General features: G+C 40.5%; 1 protein-coding gene across 2 annotated transcripts in view; it reads left to right on the plus strand.

The window, feature by feature from the left end:
* The window catches only part of BNC1 (basonuclin zinc finger protein 1), a 28,985-nt gene extending 9,396 nt beyond the window's left edge, over positions 1 to 19,589 (plus strand). For both annotated transcript variants that reach the window (XM_015142893.3, XM_001111612.5), the window contains exons 2-5: positions 7,212 to 7,311; positions 8,358 to 8,593; positions 10,636 to 12,500; positions 17,374 to 19,589. In XM_015142893.3, the coding sequence (XP_014998379.3) occupies positions 7,212 to 7,311; positions 8,358 to 8,593; positions 10,636 to 12,500; positions 17,374 to 18,058 (2,886 nt within the window). In that variant the 3' untranslated portion in view covers positions 18,059 to 19,589. The remainder of the gene's footprint in view (positions 1 to 7,211; positions 7,312 to 8,357; positions 8,594 to 10,635; positions 12,501 to 17,373) is intronic.
* The last annotated feature ends 523 nt before the right edge of the window (positions 19,590 to 20,112 follow it).

A 20,112-nucleotide genomic window follows, 5' to 3' on the forward strand; every position in this document is an offset into this window, starting at 1 on the left:
CTCCTGGGTTCAAGCGATTCTCCTGCCTCAGCCTCCCAAGTAGCTGGGATTACAGGCATGCGCCACCATGCCTGGCTAATTTTTGTGTTTTTAGTAGAGATGGGGTTTCGCCATGTTGGCCAATCTGGTCCTGAACCCCTGACTTCAGTTGATCCACCTGCCTCAGCCTCCCAAAGTGCTGAGATTACAGGCGTGAGCCACTGTGCCCAGCGTCTTCTTAGTTCTTTCATAACACTTGCTTTACTCTGAAATGATATTGTTTGTTGTTCATTTCCTGTCTCTTCCCTCTAGAATATAAGCTCCTTGAAGGTAGGGACCTTATCAGTTTTGTTCAACATTTTAGTCTCTAGAATTTAGAACAATGCCTGGCTCATAAATGCACAGTAAATACTTATTCAATGAATGAAATTTCTTTACTGTGTGGAACTTTTAATGTCCTCATCTGCAGAATGTGTATGATAATACCTAACTCTGAAAGTGGTTGCAGGAATTAAGTGAAACCATAAATAGAACTGTAGTTAGCACCAAATACTGATATTTCAAGGTGTAATCCTCCCCTGATATCCAAATTAGAGACCATCCCAGTAGCCTGTAAGTTCTTCACCTTCCTCATCTATAAAATGGGGATAGTAATACCTAACCTCCCTGGGTAGTTGTGAGAAAGAAATGAAATGATACATGTACACTGATTAGTACAGTGTGTCTCACATGTAATAAATAAGTGCTCAATAAGGCTCACCAACTGTGTGACCCTGGGCATGTTACAAATCTTCCATAAATTTAAGTTTCTGAGAATAATTCTCTCCTCACAGCACTGTAGTGAGGTTTAAAATAGATTACATGTTAAACGTGAACTTTACCATGTCAAAAAGCAGATGCTGGAAGGTTGGCTAACCATTGGACTCAGCCTTGTCCAATAGAGCTTTCTGTGATGATGGAAATGTTGTATATCTCCACTGTCCAGTAGAGTAGCCACTACATACACGTTGCTCCTATGAACCTGAAATGTGGCTGGTGTGACCAAGGAACCGAATTTTACATTTTATTTATTTATTTATTTTGAGACGGAGTCTCGCTCTGTCACCCAGGCTGGAGTGCAGTTGTGCAATCTCAGCTCACTGCAAGCTCCGCCTCCTGGGTTCATGCCATTCTCCTGCCTCGGCCTTCCCAGTAGTTGGGACTACAGGTGTCTGCCACTATGCCTGGCTAATTTTTTGGGGTTTCACCGTGTTAGCCAGGATGATCTCGATCTCCTGACCTTGTGGTCTGTCCGCCTTGGCCTCCCATAGTGCTGGGATTACAGATGTGAGCCACGGTGCCCGGCCATTTTATTTGATTTTAATTAACACAAATGATTCCCCTCAAAGGGCCAGTGCTGTGAATCTGGGAACCCCAAAATTCCCTCTTCCCCTTACCAGTTACTCCCCCAGGAATATCCCCCTAGATTTATCTTCAGTGAAATGAAAGTATATGCACATACTAGAGATGAAAACAGCTTTGAACTAAACAGTTTTTATTCTGAGCTCAATAATTCAAATCCCATGAGAGGCCTACTCTATCCAGCACTGAGTATCTGTGTATATACCCAACTATGTGCCTAGCCTGACCGCTTCCAGGAATTCAACTCAGCATCTCCTGACAAGAGGCCTGTGGTAGCATCTCCTCAAGCCAAAGGTAGAACAGGGTGTCTGAGAGACGAAGTGGGTCCAGGAGCCTGCCTAAAAACTAGGTCATAACTTTCTATCCCAAGACTGCAAAACCCAATCTTCCATCACATACTAGGTGTGTCAGTAGTTTTTAGATGAATGAGAAAATGATAGTTACAAAAAAGCAAGCCAGGATTTTGAATGTTGATTTGTAGCACAAAAATGACTAATAACAATTCTGAAATAGTCTGATTAAGATGAGTGTGTTAAAAAGCAATAATCATGTCTTGATGAGTTCAGAATGTTGTAAACTTCTGCTTTATGTTTCTGAAGAATGGAACTAGAATGGATTCCAAAGGATATACATTTAAGAGTTTTCCGTTTTGATTTACATGAGTGCTTTTTGTCCTGTAATTAGAATATTTTCATTTAATTTCATTTTAGAAGTTTTCATTTATCTTTAGATAATGGTGCTGTAATATTACTACGTTGTGGAGTTCTAAGATGGGTGGAAAAACCCAAGGGCCTTGATATTGGAAGTTTTCTTAGACACTATAATTAGCTTTTTTAGTTCATAAATAATTCCTCTGAGATTTATTTCCATAGATGTTTAATGAGCTTTGTTAAGCCTTATTCAAATGGGTTCATGGAGAACCACAAGAATATTTCTCATAAAGCTGCATTCATTCATTGAATTATAGACAAAATTATTTAAAATTGTCCTGAAATGAAAGCTAAAATTGTCCCCAAACTAAAACTATAGGCCCTAAATGCCCATGAGGGTGGTATAGGCCCCCCCAAGGGCATTTGGCAGTGTCTGGAGACATTTTTGGTGGTCACAACTGGAGGGTAGGGTGTAACTGGCATATGGTTTGTAGCAGTCAGGGATGCTGACCAGATGTCATACATTGCACAGAATAACCCCCCCCCACCACAAAGCATTATCCAGCCAAAATGTCAGTAGTGCCAAAGTTGAGAAAACCTGACCTAGGTGACAAGAGATGCAAAATATAAGTTTCAGTATTGATCTATGAAATGTGCTTGGAATTGTTCCCTTTGTGGTTTTGCTGTGCTGAACCTGAGATAGTCACCTAGCTTCCTGGGTTGCGTGAGCCTTTTGAGCAGAGTCTTCAGGGAGTAGAGGAAGCATGTGCTTAAGGACATGTCTACTTCTGGTTAAAGCAGGTTTTATTTTTCCAAATAAGCAAAATGTGAATTTACTCATACAGTTCCAGCATCTTGTTTTTAAAGAGTGAATGGGGTCTGGTGCACTGGCTCACACCTATAATTCCAGCACTTTGGGAGGCCGAGGCAGGTGGATCATCTAAGGTCAGGAGTTAAGAGACCAGCCTGGCCAACATGGCGAAACCTGTCTCTACTAAAAAATACAAAAAAAAAAAAAAAAGCCAGATGTGGTGGTGCATGCCTGTAATACCAACTACTCAGGAGGCTGAGGCACAAGAATCACTTGAACCTGGGAGGCAGAGGTTGCAGTGAGCCGAGATTGTGCCACTTCACTCCAGCCTGGGCAATAGAGTGAGACTCTGTCTCTAAATAAATAAATAAATAAATAAATAAATAAATAAAAATTTTAACAAAAGGAATGGCATTTTGAGGGGTATAATCCAAAATAAGAACCTTTCTCCCTTTTAAAAATTTTCTATAAAATGATATTTATAGAATCAAGATTGCAAAATATTTCACAGGTTTAATACTGGTGCTATTGGGAATGTAGCAATAATTGGTTCATCCGTGAGCTGATGTTCAGAGGGTTGCAGCCAAATTTGAGATGCTGGACAACATTTTAGGTGTACTACAAACTAAGTTAATGGTGCCTTTTAGAATTTTGTTTTGACAATGTGTAATGTAAATTCAACCATCACTCACTTTTATCCTTTAACTTACATTCAAGGTAACTATATAATTATGTATATAGATGTAAACTGTTCATGTATTTAATACATTTGTATATGTATATACAAGTTGAAGCTCTGTAACCAAAAAGTAAAATAATTTCTGTCATTAGAGCAGTGTTTCTTGATTTTTTTTCCATTAACCTCCACACCTAAGGAGATTTTAGACATTGTTTCTTAATTGTGACTCTCCAATGAAATTTTAGTATCACACCATTGCGATGTAGGTTTGTGTATGTATGTACATCTGTATTTATACATAGAGTAATTCTTTCACCCCCCAAGACCAATTTTTATTCGTTTGGGGATGATAGCATCACCCTTGAGAATGCATGCATTATTAAAGTGAGACAGTGTAATCACATGGAGTTCTTTTTATTATACTGTACAGTTTACAAGAGCAAAACCTTTTCTCCCACATCTCCTGTTTTCTGGTAGCCTCTTGAATGGATTAGATAATGCTGTTGTATTTACTGTACACCTCAGTTATGAACAGCCCTATTCCACATCACCTGAAAATGCCTAGCTGCAGCTGTGTTCAAACCCGTTCTAGTCCAAAATAAATGGTAGAAGACAATCAAATCATGAAAAATTTAACCTGTGTTTAAGCAGGGTCACTCATTTTTTTGTTTTGTTTTTTGAGGCAGAGTCTTGCTCTGTTTCCCAGGCTGCAACCCCTACCTCCCAGGTTCAAGTGATTCTCCTGCCTCAGCCTCCTGAGTAGCTGGGACTACAGGTGCATGCCAACACACCTGGCTAATTGTTGTATTTTTGGTAGAGACAGGGTTTCACAATGTTGGCCAGGCTGGTCTTGAACTCCTGACCTCAGGTGATCCGCCCACCTCGGCCTCCCAGAATGCTAGGATTATAGGCATGAGCCACTGCGCTCGGTCTGTGTTTTAATAACATTTTTATTGAGATGTAATTGACATACCATAAAATTAACTTATAGATTGTACAGTCAAGTGGCTTTTAGTATATTCACAGAGTTGTGCAGCTATCAGTACTATCTAATTTTAGAACATTTTCATCACTTCAAAAAGAAACCGAGGTCAAAATATGAAACTTCTGTGCTTCAAGGGATACCATCGAGAAAGCGAAGATAACCCAAGGATGGGAGAAAGTGTATGCAAATCATGTATCTGGTAATGCACGTGTATCTAAAATATATAAAGGTCTTGTATAACTCAATATGAAAAAGGCAAACAACCCAATTTAAAAATAAGCAAAAGATCTGAAGAGACATGTCTCCAGGGAAGTCATACAAATGGACAATAAACACATGAAAAGATGCTGAGCACCATTCGCCATCAGGGGAATGCAAATCAAAACCATAATGAGATCCCACCCACAGTCACTAGGATGGCTCTAATCAAAAAGACAGACAATAACAAGTGTTGAGGATGTGGAGAAATTGGAACTCTCATATGTTGCTGGTGAGAATGTAAAATGATACAGCTGCTTTGGAAAAGTTTGGCAGTTTGTTAAAAAGTTAAACAAGAGTTACTGTGCAATCCAGTAGTTCTCTTCTTGGGACTATACCCAAGAGAAATGAAAACATGTGTCTACCATATTCTTGTACATGTTCCTTTTGGGGAAGATGAAAATGTTCCAAAATTAGATTGTGATGATGGTTGTATAACTCTGTTAATATGCTAAAAATCGTTGAATTGTACACTTTTAACAGGTGAGTTATATATGTGTGAATTGTATCTCAATAAAGCTGTTTTTCTCAAAGATGGAAACAAACCAAACAAGAACACACTCTCTCCTACTACCCACTAGCAGTCACTTGTTATCCATACCCCACTCTCCACAGCCCCAGGTAACTACTAATCTGGTTTCTGCCTTTATCAATTGGACTGTTCTTGACATTTCATGTAAATGGAATCATACAATCCATGACTTTGGTGCCTGACTTCTCTCACTTAGCACATATATTTTCAAAGTTCATCCATGTTGCACCGTGTATTAGTATTTCATTGCTTTTTATTGTTCAATAGTACCCAATTGTGAGTGGATATATCACATTTTGTTTATCTGTTCATCAGTTGATGGATGTTGGGGTTGTTTCTACTTTTTGGCTATTGTGAATAATGCTGCTATGAACATTCATATACAAGTTTTTGTGGACATATGTTTTTGGTTATTTTGGGTATATACCTAGGAGTGAATTTCTGGGTCATATAGTAACTCTATGTTTAACTTTTTGAGGAACTGCCAGAATGTTTTCCAAAGTGGCTGTACCATTTTACAATCCCACCAGCAACCAATTTTTAAGTGCAGACTGATCATATACTCCTTAAAATGAATTTCCCAAGTCTTCAGCTAGATTCTCCCTTCCCTCTCCCCAATGCAGGCCACATAGTCCGTTGATTGGCAGATTAGAGGTTTAAACCCTTAATTGTAAGGCTTTTTTATCCCTCCTCCAGATGCTCTTGCGCGCGCGTGCGTGCGCACACACACACACTTTCCAGTTTCAAGACTCTCATGAATCATACAGATTCTACCCAGCAGGTCTTCCCAGAAACCTCACTGACAAAGCTGCTTCGAGGGCTTTTTCTGTTTAATAATAGATTATATTCTTCAGGACTGTATCTCCTTTGAGGAACTCATCTTAAAAATGTATGTGAAGCTTTGTGGGTGGTGGTGGTGGTGGTGGTGGTGGTGTTGTTTTGAGAGGGAGTCTCGCTCTGTCGCCCAGGCCAGAGTACAATGGCATGATCTCAGCTCACTGCAACCTCGGCCTCCTGGGTTTAAGTGATTCTTCTGCCTCAGCCTCCCGAGTAGCTGGGACTACAGGCATGCGCCACCACGCCCGGCTAAGTTTTGTATTTTTGGTAGAGACAGGGTTTCACCATACTGGCCAGGCTGGCCTTGAACTCCTGACCTCATGATCCACCCACCTCGGCCTCCCAAAGTGCTGGGATTAGAGGCATGAGCCACCACGCCCAGACGAAGCTTTGTTTTTAGTACTAGAACTTTGTTAGACATGTACCTCTCTACATTTTTGTACACTCTGTACCCCCACATAAAACATGGCACCATAACATGCAAGGGGCGTTGATGCAAGGCTTGTTCAGCCTGTGTTTGTCTCTGACAGTCACGTAGTTCAGTGAGTGATGTCAGGGAATCATTTTCAGTATAGTCAGCTATTACATGTTCTCAAATCTTATTTGTATTTTCAGCTTCTACCATATCTGTGGGTGGGGGAAAATAAATTTTATATGTAGATTATTCTCAGTTCAGGTCATTCTCCCTTTTACTTGTTCCAAGACAGCTTCTGTATACTTTCCAGGGTTGCTGCTTTGGTCAACTTAGAAATTTGGTGAAAATATGTTTACCCTTTCTATGACCTTAATAACAGTGCAGGATAATTCATTCTAAACCATAATCTTTTCTTAGAAAAAGTTCTGATGTTTAAGCTCATTCTTGAATGTGGAATATCTGTGTAATGTGTTCATGGTCTCCAAGTGCAGGGCTGGCTGCTCATCTTTCCAGAGTACAATGTACACCTCTGGGCCTGGCACACGGTGGGCACATACTGCTCAATAAATGCTGCCGAATGGAGGCATATGTTTTGTTTGAAATACGATGAATGTTTCACGCATCACTTATATGCTCCACATACCTGTGTTCTTCTCTTTTTCAGGCTATCAGCTGTACTCTGAACTGTAGTTGCCAAAGTTTCAAACCCGGGAAAATAAACCACCGTCAGTGTGACCAATGCAAGCATGGATGGGTGGCCCACGGTAACTTTATTTTTCACCCTCTCTTGGCCTGTAGTGTTATAGAGTTATTCAGGAACTGATTTCATATCTTAAGAATGACAACTAACTAGTAAACTAGTAAGTTACTAGCATGTCCCAGGTAACAGGCTAAGATTCAAAGAGTCTTGAACCTTAACTACTCTATATGGGAAGTGTCTTATTAACCTCAATCTAAAGATGTAGAAACTAGTGCTTCAGTGCTATCATTCTGTAATGATAGAAATGTTCTGTTCTATCTAATACAGCCTCTAGGCTAGGGTTGCCAGATAAAATACAGAATGCTCAGTTAAATTTAAATTTCAGATAAACGACGATCATATTTTAACCTAGGTATATTCCAATGAATATTTTTAGTATATGTATATCCCACCCATTCATTGTTTATCTCAAATTTACATTTGGATTTAACTGGGCATCTTTTTTTATTTGCCAAATCTGACAACTCTACAGTAGTCACTTGTGGCTACTGAGTACTTGAAATGCGACAAGTGTAACTGGGGAATGGAGTTTTAAATTTTATTTAATTTTAATTTAATCTAAATGTAAATAGCCATATGTGAATGATGGCTATTACACTGGACATTGTGGCCTTCAGGAAGTTAATTTGTCAAGCCCCACAACTGGAAAATATAAAGCCCCACAACTAATACTCAAACCCAGATCTCTCAGATTCCCAAACCCAGATTCTTTACCCCCAGACTCTATGCTTCCTGATTATCCATCCTCTTGATTATGCACCTGCCACCTCAGTTTTTACCCCTTTTCCTTATTCCTTCCTTGTTGGTGACTATTTCTCTCCTTAGCAAGGCCACAAGAAAGGGAGAAAAGTCCCAAGCTAGTTCATTTATTTTAGAAGTTCCTGTAAATAATTTGAAGCTTCATAGCTATTAAGGTATTTAATCATTTGTATATTCATGTATTTTCTGTGGAACAAGTAACCAAGAATTAGTCCTAACCTACTTTTTTTGCAGTGTTTCTCTTACAATTAGAACTTTTCTAAATGACATTTCCTCAATTTGATCTTTCAGCTCTAAGTAAGCTCAGGATCCCCTCCATGTATCCAACAAGCCAGGTGGAGATTGTCCAGTCCAATGTGGTGTTTGATATTAGCAGCCTCATGCTCTATGGGACTCAGGCCATCCCCGTTCGCCTAAAAATCCTACTGGACCGGCTCTTCAGTGTGTTGAAGCAAGATGAGGTTCTCCAGATCCTCCATGCCTTGGACTGGACACTTCAGGATTACATCCGTGGATACGTGCTGCAGGTACAGTAACCACGACCATTGTCCTCCTACGGTGTTTTCTGTGCCCATATAACTGACGTAACCCAGTTACCTCCCAATGCTACAGCCCTTGGTGACCATCTTTCCCTTTAATACTTCTTTTCTAATGGCCTAAGCCCCTACCTCATGTTCTTGGGGGATGTCCAAGGTATCTGTGAAGCTTTAGGAGCATTACATATTCTCTGATTTGGCTTTTACTAAACTACCTTTTCAACAATAAACCATTTGCCCCATTTCAGGTGCTGCCTCCATGTCTTTCATTAGTCCCAAACTAGTTACTAACACAAGATGCTGTCTGTATCAGATTTTACTGAGAGTTTGGAATTGAGAAAGGGAACTTACAGAATCACAAAGCAAACAACTTATAATTTCATAGCACACCTTCCTGTGCTTTAAAGCCTTCTGCCATCTCACTGATGTTCTTCCTTCCTAGGCTCCATTTTTTATGGTATTTCTGTGTTCATGTATGCATTTGCTCATTCTCAATCTCTCTCTATATATATATACATATATGTGTGTGTGTGTGTATATATATATATATATATGCACATCTCCTTCCCTCCTTCCTTCCTTCCCTCCCCACACCCCAGTTTTCTTTTGGCATCTTCATACATTCTCTTCTTTTCTCCAACATTCCAAGCCCTTCATCCTCTCTGTTCTCTTTATTTTGCAGAGTAGTTTACCTCTGTTCCCAGATCATGCTGAGTGTGTAGGCTTCATGTTTCATTTCCAAAGAGGCTGTCAAGGTGTTTTTAGAAGCAAAGAACATGTTTCCTGAGATGAAGCATCATTCCTTTAAGATATGAAACAGCTACAGCATTGTATTTTCTTGCCATTACACTAGAAAATGTTAAAGTTTGGTAAAGATTTCAATGAAATGGGAGGCGAATATATTTCCAAGACCAGCATAGATGTCAGTCTTACTAAGGTAGGCCATGTAATTAAAATGAACACTAAAAACAATTTTATAGACCTAGATCCTTTCCCAATGATCTTAAGTGTTAGGCATATTATCCCCATTTTCCAGTCAAAAAACTAGAGGCTCAGAGTGCCTCAAAATCATGCTGAAAGTCATTTCACTAGTATGTGGCAGACCCAGAATTTGTACTCACTTCTTTTTAACTCAAACGACCATAATCTTTCCCTGTAAAAACGTTTGCTCACCTCTAGTGCAGGACCCCCAGCAGACTAGAAACAACCGTTTATGTAGAGTAGCATTATGATCTTACGTTATGACATAGATCAATATTTAATCATCCTAATAATCTTGCTTTCTAGTGTTAAGATTAAAAATATGGAATCAATTACCTTGAACCTCTAGTGCATGAAAAATTTATGATGTTACATTCTTTATCATCTTCAGAACTCTTACATGCACTGTGAAAAATCTCAGTAGGCCATCAAATACACGTTCTGTGATAAAATATTTATTGTAGTTTTGGGGAAAGTTAGGCCTTGCTAGAGTTTGAAAGATCTCCAACACTCCAGTGTAATTACAGCTGTGCTTTGTGAACGTGCGCAATAGATCAATACAAGTTCATTTGTTTTCTGATGTTAGTTGCTTAGGAAGATTATTAAACTTGCAGCAAATGAACACTTGAGCTGTATCTCGGCCTGATTGTTCCATCTATCCTCTTTAGATAAAGAAGTTACTATTGTTCAAATGATACCTATTTTAATTTTAGTAGGGAAAATTATTACATCTAATACAAAACAAGCAATTGGTCTGAAATGAGGTGAAAAATAATCACTACATTTCCCTGACTTCAGCTTGAGTAATGTGATTTTATTTGTCTCTTTTGCACCAATTGTAGGAGTACTGCTAATATTTGTGCAGCTTATGGTCTGCACAAAGCTTCTGACCTGGGAGAGTAGGGTAAGCAGGGACTAAATTCCCCAAAGCCCTGTGTTCATCTTTTCCTTATATGCACAAAAGTATCCTATAGTCTAGTGGACTACATTTTTAGAGGAAAGGGTAAAGAGTTGTAAATTAATCACATTTCTAACATCTGGTTTGGGTTTAGGATGCATCAGGAAAGGTGTTGGATCACTGGAGCATCATGACCAGTGAGGAAGAAGTGGCCACCTTGCAGCAGTTCCTTCGTTTTGGAGAGACTAAATCTATAGTTGAACTCATGGCAATTCAAGAGAAAGAAGAGCAATCCATTATCATACCACCTTCCACAGCAAACGTAGATATCAGGGCTTTCATTGAGAGCTGCAGCCACAGGAATTCTAGCCTCCCCACTCCTGTGGACAAAGGAAACCCCAGCAGTATACACCCCTTTGAGAACCTCATAAGCAACATGACTTTCATGCTGCCTTTCCAGTTCTTCAACCCTCTGCCTCCTGCACTGATAGGGTCACTGCCCGAACAATATATGTTGGAGCAGGGTCATGACCAAAGTCAGGACCCCAGACAGGAAGTCCATGGGCCCTTCCCTAACAGCAGCTTCTTAACTTCCAGTTCCACACCATTTCAGGTTGAAAAAGATCAGTGTTTAAACTGTCCAGATGCTATTACTAAAAAAGAAGACAGCACCCATTTAAGTGACTCCAGATCATATAACATTGTCACTAAGTTTGAAAGGACACAGTTATCCCCTGAGGCCAAAGTGAAGCCTGAGAGGAATAGCCTTGGTACAAAGAAGGGCCGAGTGTTCTGCACCGCATGTGAGAAGACGTTCTATGACAAAGGCACCCTCAAAATCCACTACAATGCCGTCCACCTGAAGATCAAGCATAAGTGCACCATCGAAGGGTGTAACATGGTGTTCAGCTCCCTAAGGAGCCGGAATCGCCATAGCGCCAACCCTAACCCTCGGCTGCACATGCCAATGAACAGAAATAACCGGGACAAAGACCTCAGGAACAGCCTGAACCTGGCCAGCTCTGAGAACTACAAGTGCCCAGGTTTCACAGTGACGTCCCCAGACTGTAGGCCTCCTCCCAGCTACCCTGGTTCAGGAGAGGATTCCAAAGGCCAGCCAGCCTACCCAAACATTGGGCAAAATGGTGTGCTTTTTCCCAACCTAAAGACAGTCCAGCCAGTCCTTCCTTTCTACCGCAGTCCAGCCACACCTGCCGAGGTAGCAAACACGCCTGGGATACTGCCTTCCCTCCCGCTGTTGTCCTCTTCAATCCCAGAACAGCTCGTTTCAAATGAAATGCCATTTGATGCCCTTCCCAAGAAGAAATCCAGGAAGTCCAGTATGCCTATCAAAATAGAGAAAGAAGCTGTGGAAATAGCTAATGAGAAAAGACATAACCTCAGCTCAGATGAAGACATGCCCCTACAGGTGGTCAGTGAAGATGAGCGGGAGGCCTGCAGTCCTCAGTCACACAGAGTATCTGAGGAGCAGCACGTACAGTCAGGAAGCTTAGGGAAGCCTCTCCCTGAAGGAGAGAGGCCCTGCCATCGTGAATCAGTGATTGAGTCCAGTGGAGCCATCAGCCGAACCCCTGAGCAGGCCACACACAATTCAGAGAGGGAGACTGAGCAGACACCAGCGTTGATCATGGTGCCAAGGGAGGTCGAGGATGGTGGCCATGAACACTACTTCACACCTGGGATGGAGCCCCAAGTTCCTTTTCCTGACTACATGGAACTGCAGCAGCGCCTGCTGACTGGGGGACTCTTCAGTGCTTTGTCCAACAGGGGAATGGCTTTTCCTTGTCTTGAAGATTCTAAAGAACTGGAGCACATGGGTCAACATGCATTAGCAAGGCAGATAGAAGAAAATCGCTTCCAGTGTGACATCTGCAAGAAGACCTTTAAAAATGCTTGCAGTGTGAAAATGCATCATAAGAATATGCATGTCAAAGAAATGCACACATGCACAGTGGAAGGCTGTAATGCTACCTTTCCCTCCCGCAGGAGCAGAGACAGGTAAGGCATCTGTAGGCAATCATGTTTTCTAAGGCAGTGGCTCTTAAAGTTTAACATGCATCAGAATCACCTGGAGAATTGTTAAAACACAGACTTATGGGCCCCACCCTAGAATTTCCACTTCATTAGGTCTAGGGTGAGGCCTGAGAGTTGGTATTTTTAACAAGTCCCCAGGTGATGCTGATGTTACTATTCTGGGGGCCACAGTTTGAGAAACAGTGTTGTATGAATTTTCATATTTCAACATTCATGAATACAAGTTCCCAGATGATGCTGGTGTTACTATTCTGGGGGCTACAGTTTGATAAACTGTTCTATGAATTTTCATATTTCAACATACATGAATTTTGACTTCCAAAAACCTAACCTAATTTGGCTGCAAAACCTGACCTGGAGTGATGTGAGGTTATTTGTAATCTTCTTTAATCTCCTTTTGTGTGGATTTATAAATATATATATATATATATATATATAGTACAGATTTATATATATATAAATATATATATATATATATATAGTACAGATAGTAATGGATTTATTATAAGGCATTAACAGTGTTTCATTATATGCATCATTCTGCCTGTCTGAAGTCTGAGAAATTCTGAACTCAGAAACACATCCAGCCCCAAGGGTGTGGGATAAGAAATCGTGAACTACGGCCGGGCGCAGTGGCTCATGCCTATAATCCCAGCACTTTAGGAGGCCAAGGCAGGCAGATCACGAGGTCAAGAGATCGAGACCATCCTGGCCAACATGGTGAAACCCCATCTCTACTAAAAAATACAAAAATTAGCTGGGTGTGGTGGTGTGTTCCTGTAGTCATGTTCCAGCCACTGGGGAGGCTGAGGCAGGAGAATCACTTGAACCCAAGAGGCGGAGATTGCAGTGAGCTGAGATCACGCCACTGCACTCCAGCCTAGTGACAGAGCGAGACTGCATCTCAAACAAGAAAAAAAAGAAAAAAATCATGAACTAGTTGTCACATTAGCAGGTTGAGTAAAGCGTAAATAACTACTTGAATAAGAGTGAGAAGGGAGCTTTTTAAATTACCACGATAGCGTCTCAAAACTTGACTCATTTTCATTTGATAATATGAAATCCATAGAATAAAATATTTTCCTTTATTTCTAGTTACCGAGCTACATTTGAAAGGAAGAATCACTGCTTGATCGAAAGTTTTTTAATTATTAAGATAAAAGAATAAAAGGTAGTTGGCAGGTTGTTTCAGGGACTGTGATTTCTGGTTGAAAGATCCTGAGTTTTCATGACACACATAGAGGCAAACTGTTTACAAAGACCCCCGGTATAGAGCGTATCTCATCACTGTGGGGATAGCACTGGTGTTACTGTCTTGCTTGTGCTTTTCTTCATGAACTTGAGTCACTTAACCACTCTTCAGGTCACCTTCCTCCCCAGCCTATAAATTGGAAGAGCAAGCATACCAAAAGATGGCCCCAGGAGGCTTATGGAAAAGATCAGCTGCCTATCGATGAAATGGAATATGATAAATGCTAAATGGTACACTGAATATTAAAATGCTACATTTGCAGAAACAAGCTTGACTTGAAGCAGTTCAGCACCACCACTTGGTCCAAGTTGTAATGCCTAATTTGTTAAGAGGGTGAAAATGTACAGACTCCCACACACATTCCTGGACAGGGCTCATAAGAACATACTCATTGTCTTTAGCAAAGAGGATAGAGCACAGGAGATATTAGTTAAATGTTTATATTAAATCAGTGTTTCTACTGATAGGATGTTGAACCAAACCACCAAGGTACCCTAATTAGTGAACCAGTCCTTCTCCTTCAGCCTCCAAGAGGAGGAGTGTTTGTTTGTGAATAAGCTGTTGTTATAAAGAGACAATCATGTTGGTCATATTATCTTTGATATTTATGATACTGTTCTATCCTACAATATCTACTAAATTAGAAGGCATATTGGATTCAAGATACTTTTTCATTTGATACTTATTTTTTCATAGATTTAATATTTCCTTATGTTCTGACCTATTTGTACTAATAGATCCAAGCCTTCCCCCACCACAACAGGAAAGCATCTTGCATTATAAATTAAAACCACGAATTAGTCTAGAGCTTGAAATGCATTTTACCTAGAATCTCTGATTTAAGTTACAGTATTTTAAATTTGACTTTGTGGGCAGGTCCAGACCTAACACCATTTCTCTCAGTCAGAGATTGAGAACCACATTCCTGTAGGGACACCTAAGTTCTCTTTGAGCCACTGCTACTGCCAGCAACAGTTACCAAGACCCATCAGGAAGGGACTGGGACAGCACCCTGGATGCCTATTTACCCAGTGAATATTAAGAAATGTCTATGTTAGGTGTTGGGGACATAATCCCTGCCCACAGAGGCCTTCTGTAGTGGAGGAGACAGACCAGAAACAGGTAATTACAGTTGAATGTGATTACTTCTGCAGTGAGTGAAGGAAATGTAGGCTGTTGTGGGCACATGGGAGGGCACCTTGAGAAGTTAAGGAAAGCTTCCTGGAAGAAGGGATATGTCTACACCAGTAACTAAAACGTTTTGGTCTTATAACGCCTTTACAAATACTTAAAACCTAAGGTTACTCAAGAGCTTTTCTTTATTTGGGTTATATCTATCAAAATTTATCATATTAGAAATTAAAAATTTTTTAATTGTAAAACTTTATATATTAACATGTTTATGAAAAAAAACTACATTTTCCAAAGCAAAAATTTAGTGAGATGAGTGACTTTGTTTTACATTTTTGTAAATCTCATTAATGTCTGACTTCATAGAAGACAGCTAGATTCTCATATCTGCTTCTGCATATGTTCTGTTGCAAAATCATGTCACGTAGCCTCTGAAAAACTCCACTGTGCACTCATGAGACAAGGTGAAAACAGCAAATAATATCTTAGTATTATGAAACTCTGACTTCAGGAACCCCCCGAAAAGACCTCAGGATCACTAGGGGTGCTCAGAACACATTTTGAGAATCACTGGTCTGAACTAATCAAAATAGAAGCCAAGAGGAAGAGTTGGAGGAGAGATGTAGAGGTTGTAGGGTTGAAGGGAAGAGATGGAGACATGGGCAGTGAGTACAGGATTAGCAGAGTCCTAGAAACCAAAGCCTGGTACATGATCCAGAGGGTTTTTACAGTTGTTGTAGTTACTCGTCTCAGGGGACATGGCACCTCAGGAAATGTATCTAACCCACTAAGGCTTGAGAGGAGTGAGAGAGCCCACAAGTTAGCCATTAGTGTGCATGGAATACTCAGGAGTTGAGTATGAGGCCCAGAGGTTTGCTTTGTTCCGGTAGGGACCTTTCTTTACAAGGTTCCAATAAAAGTGATTGTCTTCCTTTTTAACCACTTGTATTTACTGGAACCTGTATATCAACCCAGTGTCTGGTTTTCTGCCGACATGTACCAGCCTCTTCAACCCAGAATGCTGACATAATCACAGGGCAGAGTTGGAGTTAAGAAGGGCTGCTTGCAAAGTGGGTGATCTGGGAGTATAATTCTGATTATGTCCAGAAAATATGTGTAAGGGAATAGAAGATGGAAGTTGAACAGTAGATTTTGTACATTTTATAAAGCTTCCCACACACATGTCTTCAGGGATTTAGAAAGTTCAATTCTTAGTTATTTTGGTGAAGGTGTTTTCCCAACTTGACTCTGCCATAAATTCCGATTTGTATTGGGGGAGTATTTTCTCTATTTGGAATAATTCTCTCATCACCTTTAAGATTGTAACCCCCTTGGTAAGGACTGTTTTTGCTTGTCAAAAGTTAGCAGAGGATTTCTGAGGAAGACCAACATTGATTTACAAGTTACTTCCAAATGATAACATGACTAAAAGGTATGTGTCATAATGGATACTCATTATCTGTCCTTCGAGAGTAATCATTGGGTAGAAGATTGGTGGTATGCTTATTCTGCTGCATTTGCAAAACTTCTGTCTGGTATAGGATAGTGAAACATTACAAATATGAACTAAACTACATACACACACAATTATAGCCAATCGGATTCTCACATACAGAGCACTGTATGTCAGTGCTCTAGACGAGTGCTATCCAATAGAAATACGATGCAAGCTTCATGTGAAATTTTAAATATTCTAATAGCCACTGTAAAAAAGTAAAAAAGAAACCAGATGCAATAAAATTTAATAACATTTAACTTCAGTATATTCAAAATATCCTTTCAACATACGGTACTAGCCATTTTTCAGGTGTTCAGTATCCATATATGGCTAGTGGCTATCATTGGACAGTGCAGCCCCAGAAGGTAATATTTCCTGATTTCATTGAAATAAAGTCCTCTTCTTAGTTCCTTATAGTTTGTGACCAGTTTTCTCCTGGGATCTCCTGGTTCCAGTGTCCCTGTTAAACTGATCTAGTTGATGTAGTCTAGCCATTCTGGGAGACAGACCAGAAACAGGCAATTACAGTTGAATGTGATGACTTCTACAGTGAGAGAAGTGCTGCTGTGGGCACATGGGAGGGCACCATGAGAAGTTAAGGAAAGCTTCCTGGAAGAAGGGGTATGTCAAACCAGCAGCTCTGAAACAGTGAGCTCATGTATAGAAAGTACATAAGGTACAGAAAGTATATCAAACAGATAGTGGAAATCAGGACTACATATTCTCAGTTTCCAGACTGTCGACTTTCTTGGTGAACACTAACTTCTGACAAGCAGTGAACAACAGTGGGCCTGTATCCACTAGACAGGTGTTACATCCCATGGGGGCCTACCCCCTTATCATCGGTGCTCCCACACCACACGTTTTTCCTGGTATCTACCAAGTCTTTCCACTCAGAATGATGGCTGTTTCTAAAACAACCCAACCCATTACTAACCATCTTTTCACTCTTGTAGGCACAGCTCAAACCTAAACCTCCACCAAAAAGCATTGAGCCAAGAAACATTGGAGAGCAGTGAAGATCATTTCCGTACAGCTTACCTTCTGAAAGATGTGGCTAAGGAAGCCTATCAGGATGTGGCTTTTACACAGCAAGCCTCCCAGACATCTGTCATCTTCAAAGGAGCAAGTCGAATGGGCAGTCTGGTTTACCCAATAACCCAAGTCCACAGTGCCAACCTGGAGAGCTACAACTCTGGCCCCTTGAGCGAGGGCACCATCCTGGATTTGAGCACTACGTCAAGCATGAAGTCAGAGAGTAGCAGCCATTCTTCCTGGGACTCTGACGGGGTGAGTGAGGAAGGCACTATGCTTATGGAGGACAGTGATGGGAACTGTGAAGGGTCAAGCCTTGTCCCTGGGGAAGATGAGTACCCCATCTGTGTCCTGATGGAGAAGGCTGACCAGAGCCTTGCTAGCTTGCCTTCTGGGTTGCCCATAACCTGTCATCTCTGCCAAAAGACCTACAGTAACAAAGGGACCTTTAGGGCCCACTACAAAACTGTGCACCTCCGGCAGCTCCACAAATGCAAAGTACCAGGCTGCAACACCATGTTTTCGTCTGTTCGCAGTCGAAACAGACACAGCCAGAATCCCAACCTGCACAAAAGCCTGGCCTCATCTCCAAGTCACCTCCAGTAACAAGATGGCAAACTAAGTATGCTCAGATAAGCTTTTTTCATAATTCAGGAATAAGGTAGTCCATAGAAATGTTTCTCTTCAATATCATTTGGGGTGAGTCAGGCAAAATTATTTGATTTGACTTTATAGTTTTCCACAGCAGAATGAGCAAAAGACAAACCTTGTGGGAAGATGACACTGGGGCAGCCCTTCCTATCATTTTTCTTAGTCCAAGAGGTCTTTCACTGATGATACAAGGAAAACTTGCAGAAATGCAGTTTTTCCCAGATTTGTTTACATGTTCCCTAGGACAGATCCAGGTCTGCATATTGACACCAGTGGGCCCAGGACCTGGGGGTGGCTTTAAATGAGGCTTGCAGTGTTAAGGGTCTTGGATAAGAAGTGTCCTGGGGAGGAAGACTCACCAGTCCCAAAGATAGCATTTTCAGTTCCTTCTTCAATTAGTTTGAAATCCAGACCTGAGTTTGGAAGACTGACTTTTTGAGACCATCACTGTATTTGGAGTGGATAATTGTCCCTCCCCTCAGCCCTGCGCCAAAGGTCTCATATGTTACCCCAGGGAGTTCTCAGAGGATTGGGTTGGCCTCTAACATGTTCCTTGTTAATTCTTGTTCTGTAACATGCATTCAAGAAGCTAAGGGGAAAATATCTCATGCACTCAAATAATGGTCTTCAATTTAATTTAAAAATATTTTGATAATATTTAATTTGTGCTTATGTGGTGTTTGGTGTGAGTGCAGATATTGCACTGTGTCACCTCTGGATCTCTGCTCAGAAGGAGAACAAGTGATGACCTAAATGTCAAAATCACCGCTCATTTTCATTTGGTGAACTTCAAAGTCTGTTATTTTTGGTCACCTGTGGAATGAATGCAAGCATGATTTTGGCAGGAACATTTGTACATATTCTGCCATAGATAATGTGGTTCTGATGGTTGTTGTGTATTTTCCGTATCACTGGATCCCTCAGTCTTCACCCTTTTATAAATGTTTAAGATTAGGATGAACTTTTGAATTTACTTGGTAGGAAAAAAAGTAGGACATTATTGCCATATTGTATGTCTTAATATATAACTTATTCTGAAATATATTCCACACTGTTATATACATTTTCCATTGTAGAAAGGAAGTTTAATCAGTCCTGTGGAATGAAACCATCTCCTGAAATTCAGCATTTACAGTATTCTAAAAGCCTGTGTAGTTACAAGGACGTTGATTTTGTATTCAGAATTCAAGTTAACTATCTTTTAAATTCGTGGTTGATGTAAGTAATAAAAAACATTCTTAAAGTTGAGGCTTATAAGACATATTATTTCTGTGGTCTAAAGGTTTAAAAAAAGTCAACAACCTGTTACCAATTATTTCAACTTTTTTTGTTTTAATAAATGTGACAACTTAAAACTTGTTTCTATTTAAAGTGAGATGTATCTTTCAACTGTTTTGTTACCCAGCTGTTTAATATTCCAGTTTTCCCAAAGTGAAAAAATTTGTATACAAATGTTTCTATGATTTAATAAAAATATATGACACACCTTTTGTTTTAAAAGGCAAACATTTGTAAAAATGGTTTTGTCATATGGGCTGAATTTTGTACAAGTGTATATCCTTATGCACACACACAGAGATGCATTATGAATTTGACAGAGCTGAAAACCCTGGAGGGTGGGGGAGAGTCTGGTGGACAGAGAAGAGTGTCAGTAACTACTGACGCATCAAACAAAAATTGCAGAAATTAATGAGTTCAAAAAGAAATGAAGTGGTTACTTCATTGGGAGGAGGATTTGAGTGTGCTGATCTTTTATCAAGAAAAATATAGCCTGGGCTCGGTGGCTCACGCCTGTAATCCCAGCACTTCGGGAGGCCAAGGTGGGCAGATTACCTGAGGTCAGGAGTTCGAGACCAGCCTGGCCAACATGGCGAAGCCCAGCCCTGTCTCTACTAAATATACAAAAAATTAGACAGGCATAATGGTGCATTCCTGTAATCCCAGCTACTCGGGAGGCTGAGGCATGAGAATCACTTGAATCTGGGAGGCAGAGGTTGCAGTGAGCCGAG

The sequence above is a fragment of the Macaca mulatta genome, chromosome 7 (assembly GCF_049350105.2).
Source record: "Macaca mulatta isolate MMU2019108-1 chromosome 7, T2T-MMU8v2.0, whole genome shotgun sequence".
NCBI classification, from domain to species: domain Eukaryota; kingdom Metazoa; phylum Chordata; class Mammalia; order Primates; family Cercopithecidae; genus Macaca; species Macaca mulatta.